Here is a 15,463-nt window from a genome sequence, read left to right on the forward strand (position 1 = left end):
ATTTGACTTACCTGAAGGGAAGGACAGGAACACTCTGCACCAGTTGACACTGGATTTTTCCTAGTGGGAATGACAAACCAAAGGAGATCATTCTATAAGCCATCTCTTCTCCCATTACAAGTCATTAAGATCACTTCTTCCAAGGATTCAAGGACTGTGCAACATTGAATGCCTCTGTTGAGCACCAACTTATCTGTGAATGCCGGAAATGAGGTTAAGTGTGTAACTAAAGCTTTTTTGAGATGTGGCTCTGAATATTTCCTTTAATCCCTTGTGGGATTAAAAGACCAACACTTGAAACCTCTGGTATATCCTGGAAAAGCATGTTGAACACTCTGAATCTTCCCATCCCAGTGGTTTCTAAAGATTTTATAAGAAAGGAATCACAAAGTCCCTTCAGTTCCTTCTGCTAAAAAAAAAAAAACCCTAAAATTCTACACTGGGTAGAGCACGGATGTGGATGGTCTCATTTTGACACGCTGTAATTAGAGATATCTTCCACTTCTTCTTCAGATGTTGCTTGTATTTGCTGTAGCACAAGTTTATCATGCTGCAGGAAGCTAAAGTGAGCTGTGTACTGTCTGTGAACAAAGTCACCGAAGGACCTCTATGTTTTTAGGTCACTCTGATGAAAAACAGCTCTGTGAGGAATAACTGAGTAAAAGCATAGTTCCTGCTTCATGTAGAATTGCTGTAACAGGATAGGAGGAAGTCAGGCTTAAAGCATGCAGTGCATCTTCTGAGGCTTGAAAGAAAGAAGGTGAATCTGTGATCGCTGAATGTTTAAGAAAGCTGACATGGTGGACATTACATTAATAATGTTTGTAAACATAGACGTGAGAGTTTGGTATTAAGTTCAGTAGGAGCGGGTGCACATTTTCTATTTTTATTCTCATATGGGCAGTAAATCATATAATTATAGACTCATAGAATCATAGCATCAGAGAATCACAGAATGCCTTGGGTTAGAAGGGACATGAAAGCCCACTCAGTCCCACTCCTGCTGTGAGCGGGGCTGCCACCCCCGAGCTCAGGCTGCCCAGGGCCCCCATCCAACCTGGCCTTGTGCGCTTCCAGGGATGGGGCACCCACAGCTTCTCTGGGCAGCCTGTGCCACTGCCTCACTGCCCTCTGAATGAAAAATTTCCTCCTAACGTCTAATCTAAATCTCTCCTCCTTTAGTTTGAAAAAATTCCCCTTGTCCTATCACCATGTAAAGAGTCAGTCTCCCTCCATAGAAGCATGATATTATCAAAGATGCAGACATAGAGTTTAATATGTGCAAGAATGTTCCTGAGAGATCCTGCAAAGCGACAACTATGGATCTTTTTAGGTTTAAAAAATGGACTGAAAGGGACTTTGGTATTTCCTGCTTGATGTTTACACCAAAATCAGATCTTCCCAATACCTTAATGCTGTAGAAACCTAATGAGTTTACTTGGTGTAGAAGGCAAGACACAAAAAACAGGCAAAGGAGCAGGAAGGCATTATGTAGCCAGAGTGTTTACTATTCATTGCTGTTTGTTTTTGCAAACAACTATTTAACTAGAGCGGCTCTTGCGAAAAAGAAATGCTTTGTGAATATACCAGTGGTGTCTTCAAGCACCACTTAAACTTGAAAAACATGCTCCAGAAAAAAACAAGGTTGATTCAAATGAATGCTGACATTTTAAGGCAAAAACCAAGTTGTATATATATATATACATAAAGTAAACAAGTAAGTCCCTTAGACTTACTAGTTCACATACCCTAAGAAAGTAACAAAAACAAGCTTCAGACTTGGTGTTAAAAAAATCCTATGCAGATGTGGAAAGACAACTGTTGAGCTTTCTCAAACAGCAAAGCCTTCCAAAAGAGTATGAGATGAGGGGCGTAGCACCACAGTAGCTGTGAGAAGGAATCCATTGCTGGACCCGATCCTCAGATTCCTCGCAGTGCAACGTGCTGTTTGCTCATGACCAAGAAGTCTGACAAGCATCTGTTTTTTCCAGGTCTGCACTGGAACAGATTGTCACTGCACTGCATGAACATCTGCTCTGCACGGAGGTGCAGTTGTGCACTCGGTTGGTGCCAGAGCCTCTTAAAGACATACCTCCCTGCAAAAGTGGGGAAGCTGGCAGGGAAAGTGCTGTTAGAAGCGTTTAGGTCACATTTTGGAAAAGGAAGGCTGACTTTAGTGGATTAATAGGAAATGTCTGAGGGTTATTTCATGCAGCGTGCTGGAAATGTGCCTTCCATCACAGCATCACAGGATGGTTTGGGGTGGAAGGAAGCTTTGGAGTAGATCTGGTCCATCTCCATCTCTGGGGAGACCTGATAGTAGCCCTTCAGTATCTAAGTGGGGCTATAAGAAAGAAGGGAACAGACTCTTTAGCAGAGCCTGTTGTGATAGGACAAGGGGAAAATGGTTTCAAACTAAACGAAAGGAGATTTAGATTGGATTAAGGAAGTTTTTTACAATAAGGGTGATGAGGCACTGGAACTGATTGCCCGGAGAGGTGGTGGATGCCCCATCCTTGGATACATTCAAGGTCAGGCTGGGTGGGGCTCTGAGTACCCTGATGTAGCTGTGGTGTCCCTGTTCATAGCAGGGGAGTTGGACTAGGTGGCCTTTAAGGGTCCCTTCCAACTCAAATGATTCTATGGTTCTATGATCTCCTCACACAGTGTAAGAATGGCTTTGGACTTGGAGGAGGAGGAGGGAAACCTTAAACCTGAGGGTTGTACCAGCCACAGCTCTTCTCCATACCTTTCCTAATCGTCACACGGGAGTGACTGGTTGGCTAGAGTGTGTCTGTACAGCAAAGCCTGCTAGTGACTACCACAAAGGTCTCCTACTGTAACTTGTTCTGCTCATTCTCCAACAGCTTCAGATAGGTTATCTCATCCAAGCTGAGTTGTGCAACTGATACAATAGGAGGAAGAGATGCCATCCAAAGGGACCCAGACAAATACAAAAGGTGGGCCTGTGTAAACCTCATGAGGTTCAACAAAGCCCAGTGCAAAGTGTTACACTTGGGTCGGGGCAATCCCAGATATGTATACAGACTGGGTGAAAAACTCCTTCAGGGTAGTCTTGCAGAGAAGGACTTGGAGGTCCTGGTAGATGAAAAATACTTGTCATGAGCCAGCAATGTGTGCTTGCAGCCCTGAAGGCCAGCGGTACCCTTGGTTGCTTCAGAAGAGCCAGCACGGTGAGAGAGGTGATTGTCCCCATCTACTCTGCCCTTGTGAGGCCCCATCTGAAGTACTGCATCCAGGTCTGGGGCCCCCTGCACAAGAAAGATATTGAGCTTTTGGAGAGGGATCAGAGTAGGGCCACAATGATGATCAGAAGGCTGGAGCTCCTCTACTGAGGACAGGCTGACGTAGCTGGGCTTGTTCAGTCTGGAGAAGGCTCTGGGGAGACCTCATTATGGCCTTCAAATATTTAAAGGGAGATTATAAACAAGAGGGAAATCAACTTTACATGAGTAGATAGTGATAAGACAAGGAGGAATGATTTTAAGCTAGAGAAGGGGAGATTTAGATATCAGGAGGAAATTCTTTACTCAGTGGTGGTAAGGCCCTGGCACAGGCTGCCCAGAGAAGCTGTGAGAGGCGCTCAAGGCCAGGTTGGATGGGGCCCTGGGCAGCCTGAGCTGTGGGGTGGCAGCCCTGCCCACAGCAGGGGGTGGGACTGGGTGGGCTTTGAGGTCCCAAGCCATTCTATGATTCTATGATTCTATAATTCTATGATCTTGGCCTGCTCTGGGGAAGGCAGAAAATTAAGTCCAAATATAATTAAGGCTCAATGATAAATTAGAGTACTAATGAGTGATGCTGTATGGCATATGTTACATATTTTACATCTAGTGAATGATAATGCTATTTTACATTATGTGCCAAAATTTTGGGGAAAAAGAAATGATCATGTTACTCATTACAACATAATATAGCCCAATAACAGAACAGATCATAAGGCAACTAACAGTAACTCTCGTTAACGTTTAGATAATGTCCTGGGGGAAAAAAGTTTATACCCTCTTTTAATTGAAAATATCTGTACAAAGCACACTGGAGCCTGAAACAGTGGATCATTATTGATTGCCACAGGAGGACTGAAGCACATAATTGCTTTCTTTAATTTAATTTGGGGGGGGGGGGGGGAAAGCTGCCTGATGGGACAGGCAGAGCCCAGCCCTTCTGCGGTGAGACAGAGGCACACGGTCTGTGTGAGGGATGTGACCATCCTCAGGTCCGGATGAGGGACGGAACCGTCCCCACAGCAGCAGCACCGAGACCGCGACCCCCCGCACAGTGCCCACACGGCCGCTTTTCCGCTCCCCTGGCCGCCTGAAGCCCCCCTCCCCGGGCTCCGTGGAACGATGTGCGGGGGCTTCCCCTCGCCCCGCGCACGGCCTGGGCGCGGCGGGACGGGCCCCGCGGGGAGCCCCGGGCCGCGGGACGGGGCGGAGCGGGCCGCAGGGGGCGGGGGGCCGGGCCGGGCCGGTGGCTCTTCCCCGCAGCGCCGGGACGGCGGCACTGAGGCTGCGGTCGCGCCATGGCTCCCGGCTCCGAGCAGCTCTTCGACTCCCTGGGTCACTTCGGCAGGTAGTGGGGCGGCTGCGGCCCGTCCGGACACACGCACACACGGAGAGTGACAGCGCACAGTGCCGTGCATCGCACGTACACGCAGCATTCGCGTATAGCACGGGCTTCTCAGGGGCACTGCTCACACTGCCCACACCGCTCGCACCGCACCTCTAGGGTGTGAGCTCAGCACGCGGTGACACGAGTGTGTTCGGCGGCTTTGCTGATATTGGGCGTACTGTGTGCGATACATGGGTATGAGTGTGTGCATGTGCATCGATGGCCAAGGGCTTCCTATGGTCAATGGTGTGATGCACGTGACAGCGGTGTGGGGTGTGACTGAGTGTGTGCGTACTGCCCTGGGTTGGTAAGACGGGGTGCCTGGTTGTGAGTGGGATGTGTATGGCTGCTGGCTGGTGTGCAGTGTGTGGGGGTGAGCGTCTGGTTGCACGTGGAATGGAGCAGAGGTGGTGGGTGAGGAAGTGGAACTTTAGGATTTGTAAGATGAAAAGGTGCACGTCCTCTTGGCGTGTTCTGTTGTGAGCTCTGTTGGTGCGCTAATCCGCATGGAGTTTGCAGTGCATACTGCTCAGAGTAGGTGTCCAGGGCAGACCCTTGTGTCACAGTTTGGGTACAAGTTTATGGGTTGGATCACAGCATTGTGCTTTCTAGCACAGTCACTGGAGGGCTAACCTAAAGCGCTGTGTGGGCCTTCCCCCACTGGGACATTCTGAGCAAATCCCTGGAGATCCTTTTAATGGTAGAAGTGCACACTTGCACTGTGCAGCGGGATGGACTCTTAATCATAGAATCTTAGAGTGGCTTACGTTGGAAGTGATCTTAAAGATCCTATGATCTTAGAATGGTTTGGGTTGGAAGGGACCTTAGAGGTCATCTTTTCCAACCCCCCTGGCAAGGACCCCTCCCACTAGACCAGGTTGCTCTAGGCCCCATCCAGCCTGGCCTTGAGTGCCCCCAGGGAGGAGGCACCATGGGGGGATTCCAACCCCCAGTGTCCTGGGCAAGCAGTACTGGTATCGAGAACTGCTGCAGTTGTTGAGCATGGAAAGGCTTTTTCTTTGCTTAACTGGGATGTTCGCTTAAAATGAAATCTGCCAAGTTGTGACTTACACACATATCCATCTGGACAGTTTCTCATTCATTATCAGTTCTGGGCCAGCAACAAAAATATTTTGTTCTGTGTGTACTAGGAGGGAATTCCTAGCAAACATTATTTTGTTGTTGCTGTCACTCTTCTGCCTTACGCTGTTTGTGAAAAATGAGCATTTGACACTGAGTACTGAAATGAATGAAGCAGTTTTCCCAGTAGAGAACATTTATCAGTACTTCAGTGATAGTTTTCAAATATTTTTTGCAATTATAGGGAGAATAATTGTACAGCGATAACCTCACATCTGGGGGCCAGATTATACGAGGTACTGTTCATAGGAGTTGTCTTGGGTTTAGAGCCTTTTGGTTAGCTGCAGACTGCTGGAATGTACATGGTAAATGAACATACTACCTATAAAAAGTTGTCTGCTCCATATATGCTTGTTATTCTGAAGTAAGTTCTGATTTGTTTGTGCATCACTGTGATACTGACAGATAATATTTTCTTCGGTTCATGCAATTCTTACAATGCCGTATAAACCATGCACCGTGCATGGATTTATTAGGTCTGCCACAGCCAGACTTAGTGGTGCAAGCATGACTGTTACTACTTGGGGACTGTTCTGATTATCTTACGCTCTGACAGATGCAGTAAAGAATGGCCAGCTGTTTGTATGTGTGTAAATATATTTATGGAGAGAGTATACACACATTATATATACGCTATTTATAACACACTGTAAAATATATTATGTATATAATGATTCACATAGAATGTATGAAACTTTCACTTTAAGATAGCGTTGCAGAACTGACATTCACATGCGTGCTGCCAATATTTTGTTTTCCATTGGACTCTCCTTCGAAAGTCTCACTGATGCTGTAGTTCTTAGTGGAGTCTTGAGACATGCATGAGCAGCCATAAAAATGTATCAGCTGTTCTTTCCTGTGCACCTGAAGGCAGACTTTGTGCCTTCATGGTGGGTTGACCTTGGCTGGCTGCCGAGTGCCCACCAGCCTGCTCTCTTGCTCTCTCTGCACAGCAAGGCACTGGGAGAAGATCAGATGGAAAGCTGCTGGGCCGAGATAAAGGCAGGGAGATCACTCACTGATGACTGCACAGGCAAAACAGACTCTGCTTGGGGAAGATTAATTTGTTGCAATTGAAAACAGAGTGGCATAGTGAGAAACAAAGCCAAAAACACCTTCCTCCAACCCACTCCCTTCTTCTCAGGCTCAGCTTCACGTCCAAATCTTCTACCTCCTCCTCACTGACAGACACAGAGGAACAGGGAATGGGGGCAGTGGCCGATCTGTAACGCTTTGTCTCTGCTGCTCCTTTATGGTCGCTCTCTGTCCCTGCTCCACTGTGGGCTCCTCCATGGCTGGACATGGAGATCTACTCTGCACGGTGCCCAAGGGCTGCAAGAGTACAGCCTGCTCCTCCGCACCTGGAACACCTCCTGCCCTCCTTCTGCACTTACCTTGGTACCTGCAGGGCTGCTTCTTTCATATATCTCACTCCTCTTTCCCAGCTGCTGTTGCGCAGCAGTTTTTCCCTTTCTTTAACCTGCTCTCCGAGAGCTGCACCCAGCATCACTCATGGCTCAGCTCTGGTAGCAGCAGGTTCCTTTTGGAGCAGCTGGAGCTGGCTCTGATCTGATGAGGCGCAGTTCTGGACTTTGCTCAGAGAGGCAACCCCTGTCTTTGAATTTGGGCACGTGTAGCATTTGTGGCCCATCAATTCAAGAAGGTTGTTTTAAACATCGTTTTCAAGTCTGTTTCTGGTATATAAGATCACTGCTCACCATTGTAAAGGTGAATGAAAAAAAAATCCACAAGTCTTGTATGCCTCAGAAGGCCTTATTTCTAATGAGCTGCCATGCCTTAAAGCTCCCAATTTACCTACATTGAACTGCATCCTTCTTTCATGCAGCACTTCCTGACGGACTGTCCCTATGGACTCTCCCTCTCTGCCCAACTACTCTGAGTGCAGTAACCCAAGTGCAGGGAAAGGGGAAAGGTAAGTGACAGGCCTAAGGCTGGTGACTCAACTTGCTGTGCCCTGGTAGGTCTTTCAAGAAGCTTGGTGATTTTAGTCTACCTGCAGGACACAGACCTGACTTACCTGGTTGAGTGTGACCAGCAGTCTGTGTGTTTTGTAGCTCTGATCTACACCATCACAAAGTGCTGAATGGAGACAAGTGTAATAAGAAACAGAGGCCCTGGAGAGTGTCCAGAGAAGGGCAATGAAGCTGGTGAGGGGTCTGGAGCACAAGTCTTATGAGGAGCGGCCGAGGGAGCTGGGGTTGTTCAGTCTGGAGGAGTCTCAGGGGAGACATTATCACTGTCTACAACTCTCTGAAAGGAGGTTTTGGTGAGGTGGGGGTCAGCCTCTTTTCCCAGGTAACAACAATAGGATGAGTTGCGCCAGGGGAGGTTCAGGCTGGATATTAGGGAAAATTTCTTCTCTGAAGGAGTGGTGAGGTATCAGAACAGGCTGCCTGGGGAGGTGGTTGAGTCACCATTCCTGGAGGTGTTCAAGAAATGTTTAGATGTTGTACTAAGGGACATGATTTAGTGGGGAAATATTGGTGGTAGGTGGATGTTTGGACTAGATGGTCTTGGAGGTCTTTTCCAGTCATGGTGATTCTGTGATTCTGTGTCCTGATTAAAACTGAGTGCCTGTGCCTGTTAGTGTGGATGAAAGTGAGGTGTTGATTTCCCAGCTGGCACATCCAGGAGCTATGAGGTGCAGTCTGCATGGTGCATAGAGCTTTCTCCATGATTTTTTGTCCCTGGAGGTGTTCAAGAAGCATTTAGATACGGTGTTGAGAGACATGGTTTAGTGAGGTTATTGGTGGTAGGTGGGTGGTTGGACTGGATGATCTTGTAGGTCTTTTCTAACCTAGCTAATTCTATGATTCTATGATTCTATTTACAGTTTTCAGATCTTGGCTTATACTTTAGCTAAATGTGGGTGGTGGAAATTGTCAGGGAGACAGGACAGTTGGGTGTCGCTGATACTATTTCCAGGTTTTATAATGAAATATTTCTAGATTCTTGTAAAAGATTTTCTGTTCTTTTAAACTGTCCCGTGGGTTTGGTTTGCTTTTGCTTTTGTTCTTTTTTTTTTTTTTCCAAATAAACATAGCCAGATTTTCAAATGTTAGTTTTGTAAGTGAAGTATTGTACTAACTGTTGGACTGTTTAACAAATTGGCAATGACTGTTTTTTATCTTTATTGAAATGTTTGTGTATTTATTCAGCTTTTTTAACATCTTCATGTTGCTTTACACGAGCTTGTTGCCTTATGAATGGGGCTGCTACAGTGGGGACTTCAGAAACAGCCCTGACCAGGATTAGCAGTGGCCTATGGGAAGAGGAGAGAGGCAGGACGGGGTGACCACTGGGACACGATACTCACCTGTTGCACCCAGACTTGGGCTCTAGGAGAGATTACCACATTTTTCAACAGTTTCAGTGCTTTCTGTTAACTGCCCCAACACTTTCCTAGGGGCCACAAATAGATCAGACACTATACTCAGCTTGTAAAAGACGGACCTTGCTTTAGGAGAGGTTCTTCCAGTGGATGTTTGCAATGCAGTCCCTGCCGCTCAGTGCCATAAAAGCAGTATTTGAACACTCAGTGCTAGGATCATTTCTCTTCTCTCAACATTCTAGGGCTCTTGGTTCATTTCTAAGGCCTGCACCAAACCATCCATCTTCTTTTCACTTCTCCGAACTTTTCCAGGCTCCTATTTTCATGCTGATGCCTTTATTACCTCTCTTGTTTCATAGCTTCCAGCTCTTCTTGAGATCTGATTACATCTTCTGCAAACCATGGTGCATACATGATACTACCAGGAATTTTCCAGGAATTTTTGGATATGTATCAAATAACAAAGAGTCTCAAGTATCTCAAAGAACACGTTCACCCATTTCTTTTCATTAAAAAGATAATAAGAATACTTTCAAGCAGTGTTTTTTCAAACTCATATTTTACAGATGGCTTGAGTAATTCTTCCCCAACAGGAATAGATTTTTCAAGCAAGTGTACTTGCAGGACATGAAAAAGGGTTTTTTTCTTTTCCACGCTAGTATGAAAAAGCAGGTAATGATGTTCAGCATTTGCACTTATGATTAGCTTTTACTTTAAAAACAGAAGCATTACAAGCATTTTCTGAAATATTAATATATTTAGTGGTTAGTACATCCTACACAAAATTAATATGTAAACAAAATAAAATGAATTCCTGTTTAAAATTTGACATTTCCCAAAGATGAGCAAAATGCTGTGGTTTAGAGATTGCTTCTAGAAAACCTTTGTTTTTCTCCTGTATGCTAGCTACTTTATACAATGGACAAGTTCATAGCAATGTATCTGTCGTTCACTTTTGGAAATGTGTCAGTGGACAGCTGTTTGCATTTACTGGAATGTGCCAGAGAGAAGAATCTCAAATCTAAGTCCTCCTTTGGCTCCTAGTCAGGGGTGATGTCTGGCAGAAATGCTTGATATATTCTTCAGCTTTATAACTCTACTATGTTATAACATCTGAATCAGCCTATGCTCATGTCAGGTGCCCACAGGCTAAAATAAGAGGAATTAGCTGTGTTTCAGGAATAACTGCTTTTTTTTTTTTTTTTTTTTTTTTTTTACGAGTGCCCTGATATTTTGTAAAGAGCATTTGATCCCACTGGTGGAATAGCATCATAATAGCCTCAGAGAAGTGAGACAAGCCATGTGTTTTCACAGAGCAGACTCCAGCAGCTTCAACAAAGCTCTTATTATATATGCCTGACTAGGCAAAAGTAGAAATATTTTCAGGGCTCAGAACCAAACATGGATACTGGCAAGTGCTCCTGGATACTGGGGACGAGGCACTAGCAGTACTGTCTGCAAGAGATACTCACTACAGTTGCTGGGATTCAGGTCATGCTGCAGGCAGTCTAGCACAGGATCTGCACAAACAAAATTGTACTGCATCAGAATGTGCTGGCAACTTCACTCTGCCTCCTTCTGGAGGGAATAAGTAGATTGTAACAGTAGATCACAAAGTGTGTTCCCTGTAATTTGGTGCCTGGTATATCACTCCTGTGAAAGCTCTGTCAATAATTTTCTAATGATGGTCATGATTTTCTACAGTACAAAAGTTCCCCCAAGTTGGAAAGAAATGTTTTATAAAATGGGCTTGCTAATGAAAATCTTGACCAGTATATTGCAGGAAGTGAAATGATTCAAGTACAATATACTATTAGATTTAAAGAATTCTTTAAAGGTCCCAGAAACCTTCAGCACATGCTATAAAAATTTCTCTGCTAACATGTTGCTGTATGCAACAAGAGTGGAACTGAAGTATGTACGCAGCTGACATTTTATTTCAGGTAGCTTGAGGTATTAAGCTGTAGCATCTGAGCAAGAACATGGTATTATCAACTTATCAGAAATACAGAAAAATTAACAATACATAGAAAATTTAAACTGAGGTCTCCATTACAAAGGGCAAGACTAGAAACAGCATGGTGACAAACTGTACAGGACAGTGACTTAAAAGTGCTAATAATGGTTGATCTGACAGATAGTGCATATATCTTGGGGAGAAATCCCATCTCTCTGAAAATACTGGAACTACCTAGAAAGTTAATATATGGGTTAGTATCATGCACTGATAGTCAAACTGTAATGCTCAGCTCACTCAGACCAGATGTTCTCTGAAGATCATGTGCAATGAAAAGGTGGTTTGTGGAATCTAGATGCACCATCAGTTGGATCAGAGACTGAGCTCTTTCCTCAATAAAATGTTTTCACGAAGAGGAGAAGCTGGGATTCCTCTTCCCATTATCTGGAGGCATTACTATAATCTAGCAGCATCAGAAGTGCCACCTCAGCAGTGATGCTGAGATGGGAATAAAGGCCACAGCCTGGAGAGTAGATGGAAAGGGCCAATAAGGCAGCAAGAAGAAGAATACAAATGATGGAAAGATGATTCAGAAAACTGGTCTATAAAAAAACTAACTGGTCTATATTGCTCTGTAAAAAGTAGCCAGCACCACACTTGGATGGAGCACAGTACCATCTCAGTGTGTTGTGTCTTTGGTGGCCTGGTCTTTTCCACCGATGTAGCAACCTCTTCTCCTGTCTAAGCTGTGAAAAAGATTTGGAAGGCTCTAGTTACCCATTTGATCCGTCTGTGTAAGTCTCTGCTAGCTCTGTGGGGAAGTTGCCTGTCCAAATCAAGGCTCATCAGAGCAAATAAAGAAATAAAGATGAGCTCACTAACATTACAGGCTTATAGTATAAACTTCAGGCACCTTCCTTAGTCACCTTGTCAGAGAGGAGAACGAGACTCTTTAAAGGCACAATTCATCTGCCTTATTTTCAATGAGTGCTGCAGGACAGGATGAAGGAGGCACCTATATTTGTCTGTGCTTCTGCATTGAGTGAAAAGGGAATCTAGAGAAATCTGAATGTATATGGATGCATACTGTATACAATATATTGCATTGAAATGTACAGTATACATCCAGAATCTTTACTTTCAACTTATTTAACTAGTTAAGGCTTAGCTAGGAGGTTGAGATACATGAGATACTTCCAGCAGCATACCTTCTGTGTCACAGCACTTACCAGCATCTTTCTCTCAAGACAACACAAAGCAGGTACCCCAGTGTTTGCACTGCTCTGCTTTATGTCAGACATAAGAAAAATTGTCAAGTATGCAGCAACACTACTGTTACAATGCTTGATACCTTGGTGGCTTTCTATCAGCAGTACTTGCTGTCAGTTCCTTGAATACAGGTAATACGAGGAAAGATGGATTTTGGCCAGCTGTTGAAATGAGACCATTAAGATCAGAGAGAAGGAATCAAGGCTGTTCTGGAAACACAGAAATCCCAAAAGTATGGATAGTAAGTGAACAAACCACCAACTGACATTCTGGGACAGAAAACAGGAAGATTATGTAGTCATTTAGCGCTTACAAAGTAGGCAAAAGCACGTGGGTTTTTTAGCCTTTAAATTGCAGGCATAGATCTTTGTGTTCTTGGTGAAAAATTAGAAAGTGGTACTTTTCATCTACTCTTCAGATAGCCTTTGCCCTATAGATAAATATTACTATATCTGTAACATAATTCTTCATTTGAATGTCTGTCAAGTACTAGAGAGAATGTCAAATATGAAAGGTGAAAAATAAGCAATAGATCAGCAATATTCAAAAGCATATTCTGACATAAAGCTACTGAATTTACAGTGAAATCATACTGATGAGACCACATTTCACTTAAATAACTCCTATTTGTGTCTCAGACTCCAAAACAAATCGCTGTTTGGATATTTTCTGGTGTTTGGATCTTTGGATCTGGTTTATATCAGGAGAGCTGGGAAATGGCAACAAACTTCTTTCAACTCCACCCTTCTAAGACAAAATTATTTTTTGGTCCAGGGTTAGAGCACTTGGAACCTCCTGTCACTGACACTTGTTTTTTAGGCTTCTTGGAAGGCTGCAGTCCTTAGTAGTTCAAGGTAGCTGATCTTTGTTCTGTCTCTTATCCATTGAGAATGGGTGCAGACAGTACAAAAACAGATCTAAGAAGAAGAGTCCTGGCAGGTCTGAGCAGAATCCAGTTTCTTTGTTGGATTCTTGTGGAGAACGGAACACTCCGTATTTCTTGTAAATACTTATGTAATGTTAGAAAACAGCAATATTCCAGTTCATTCCCTTATACCATAAGAGAAAGACTCAAGGAAAGCACATGACATTGCTGTGGAAGAATAACAAGGTAAAAGAACATTACAGAACATGTTAATAAGATGTTAAAATGCATTCTTGACCTTGGAAACAGTGAAATATGTGATTTGTATTTCTTTGTTTTTAATTTAAATTACTTTAAATGTTAACTGTAGTGAAATAATTTTCCTTGAATGATAAGAAATTGAAAGTTGTCTGCTTTTCACTAGGAAATCAAGAACAATATGAAATAACTCTTGTTTTTTTGGTGATGAAAGAGATAAATAACCAGGTTGTAAAAAGGCTCTTTTTCTAATTAAAATGAAAGGCACTATTTTAAATACCCAAGATCAATTAAATCAATTCTCAACATTTTATTCTATTGTATGTACTAAACAATGCGTAAATTTTTTTGGTGGCCTTCTGTGATGGAGAGATGGCATCGGTGGAGAAAGGAAGGGCAACTGATGTCATCTATCTGGACTTGTGCAAGGTCTTTTACATGATCCCACACCACATCACTGTCTCTTACTTGGAGACATATGAATTTGAAAGGTAGACTATTTTATGGAAAAAGAATTGGTTGGTGGTTGCAGGCAGAGGCTTGTGGTCAACAGTTCTATCCGGTCATGAGTGGTTTCCCCCAGGGTTCAGTCTTGGGACTGGCACTCTTCATCTTTATCAGTGGCATAGACGGTGGGATTGAGTGCACCCTCAGCAAGTTTGTTGATGAAACTAAGCTGAGTGGTGCAATTGATAAAATGGAAGGGATGCCATCCAAAGGGACCTGGACAAGCTTGAGAAGTGGGCCCGCATGAACCTAATGAGATGAATAACGCCAAGTGCGAAGTGTCACACTTCAGTTGGGGCAATCCCAAGATACGGGAGAATAACTCATTGAGAGCAGCCATGCAGAGAATGACTTGAAGGTTCTGGTGGATGAAAAGCTTGACATGAGCCAGCAGTGTCCACTTGCAGCCCTGAAGGCCAGCAGTATCCTGGGCTGCATCAAAAGAAGTGTGTGGCCAGCAGGGAGAGGGAGGTGATTGTCCCCTTCTACTCTGCCTTCCTGAGGCTCTATCTGGAGTACTGCATCCAGAGTGGGGGCTCCCAGTGCAAGAAAGATGTGGAGCTTTTGGAGTGGGTCAAGAGGAGGGCTGCGAAGGTGATCAGAGAGCTGGAGCACCTCTCCTATGAAGAAAGGCTGAGGTAGCTGGGTGTATTTAACCTGGACAAGAGAACGCTCTGGGGATACCTCACTGCAGCCTTCCAGTACTTGAAGGGAGCTTATGAACAGGAGGGAGACTAACATTTTATACAATCTGTAGATTTTATACAATCTGATAGGACAAGGGGAAATGATTTTAAACTAAAGGAGGGGAGATTGAGATTAGGTATTAGGAGGAAATTCTTTACTCAGAGGTGGTTAGGTTCTGGCACAGGCTGCTCAGAGAAGCTGTGGATGCCCCATTCCTGGAGGGCGCTGCGCAGCCTGAGCTGGGGGGTGGCAGCCCTGCCCATGGCTGGGGCATTGGAACTAGAGGATCTTTAAGGTCTCTTCTAACCCAAGACATTCTATGTTTCTATGATTCTTCTTAGAGGAGAGAATACAAAAATATATTTATATTCTTTTCCTGTGAAGACACAGTTATATTAGCAGATCAATATCCAACAGTGAAACTGGAAGGGGTGTAAATAAACAAAAACTGGACAGAAGATAATGCCCAGGCTGCTAAGCAATGCAAAACTAACTGAAAAGCTCTGAAATAGGATTTAATCATTTAGAAAGGTCTTATGGGGCAGATTCACCATTGAAGGAGAAGGAACTGAGGACTTCTATCCAGAGTGGGCTATACATTTGCAGTGAAGAGGGGCAGTTTGGAGGAAAGGTGAGCTGTGAACCTGCAAAAGAAGCTCAGAGTCTTCTTGTGCTCGGCAATCTTCTTAAACATTGGTGTAGAGATAACTTGCTTTGTCTTGGAGGAAATAGCCAGCTGGGGACACTAAACTGGCTAAGGAGACTGAACATGAGTGGGACAGACCATCTGACCTTG

The 15,463-nt window shown here is 44.2% G+C and overlaps 1 protein-coding gene across 2 annotated transcripts in view; it reads left to right on the forward strand.

The window, feature by feature from the left end:
• The window catches only part of SLC22A16 (solute carrier family 22 member 16), a 37,918-nt gene continuing 26,932 nt past the window's right edge, over positions 4,478 to 15,463 (forward strand). Inside the window, exons 1-2 of one of the 2 annotated variants that reach the window (XM_021392568.1) lie at positions 4,517 to 4,593; positions 7,619 to 7,705. In XM_021392568.1, coding sequence (XP_021248243.1) covers positions 7,641 to 7,705 — 65 coding nt within the window. In that variant the 5' untranslated portion in view covers positions 4,517 to 4,593; positions 7,619 to 7,640. Of the gene's footprint in view, positions 4,594 to 7,618; positions 7,706 to 15,463 lie in introns of both variants that reach the window. The other variant, XM_021392569.1, reaches the window with a different exon arrangement.

The sequence above is a fragment of the Numida meleagris genome, chromosome 3 (genome assembly GCF_002078875.1).
Source record: "Numida meleagris isolate 19003 breed g44 Domestic line chromosome 3, NumMel1.0, whole genome shotgun sequence".
Taxonomy (NCBI): domain Eukaryota; kingdom Metazoa; phylum Chordata; class Aves; order Galliformes; family Numididae; genus Numida; species Numida meleagris.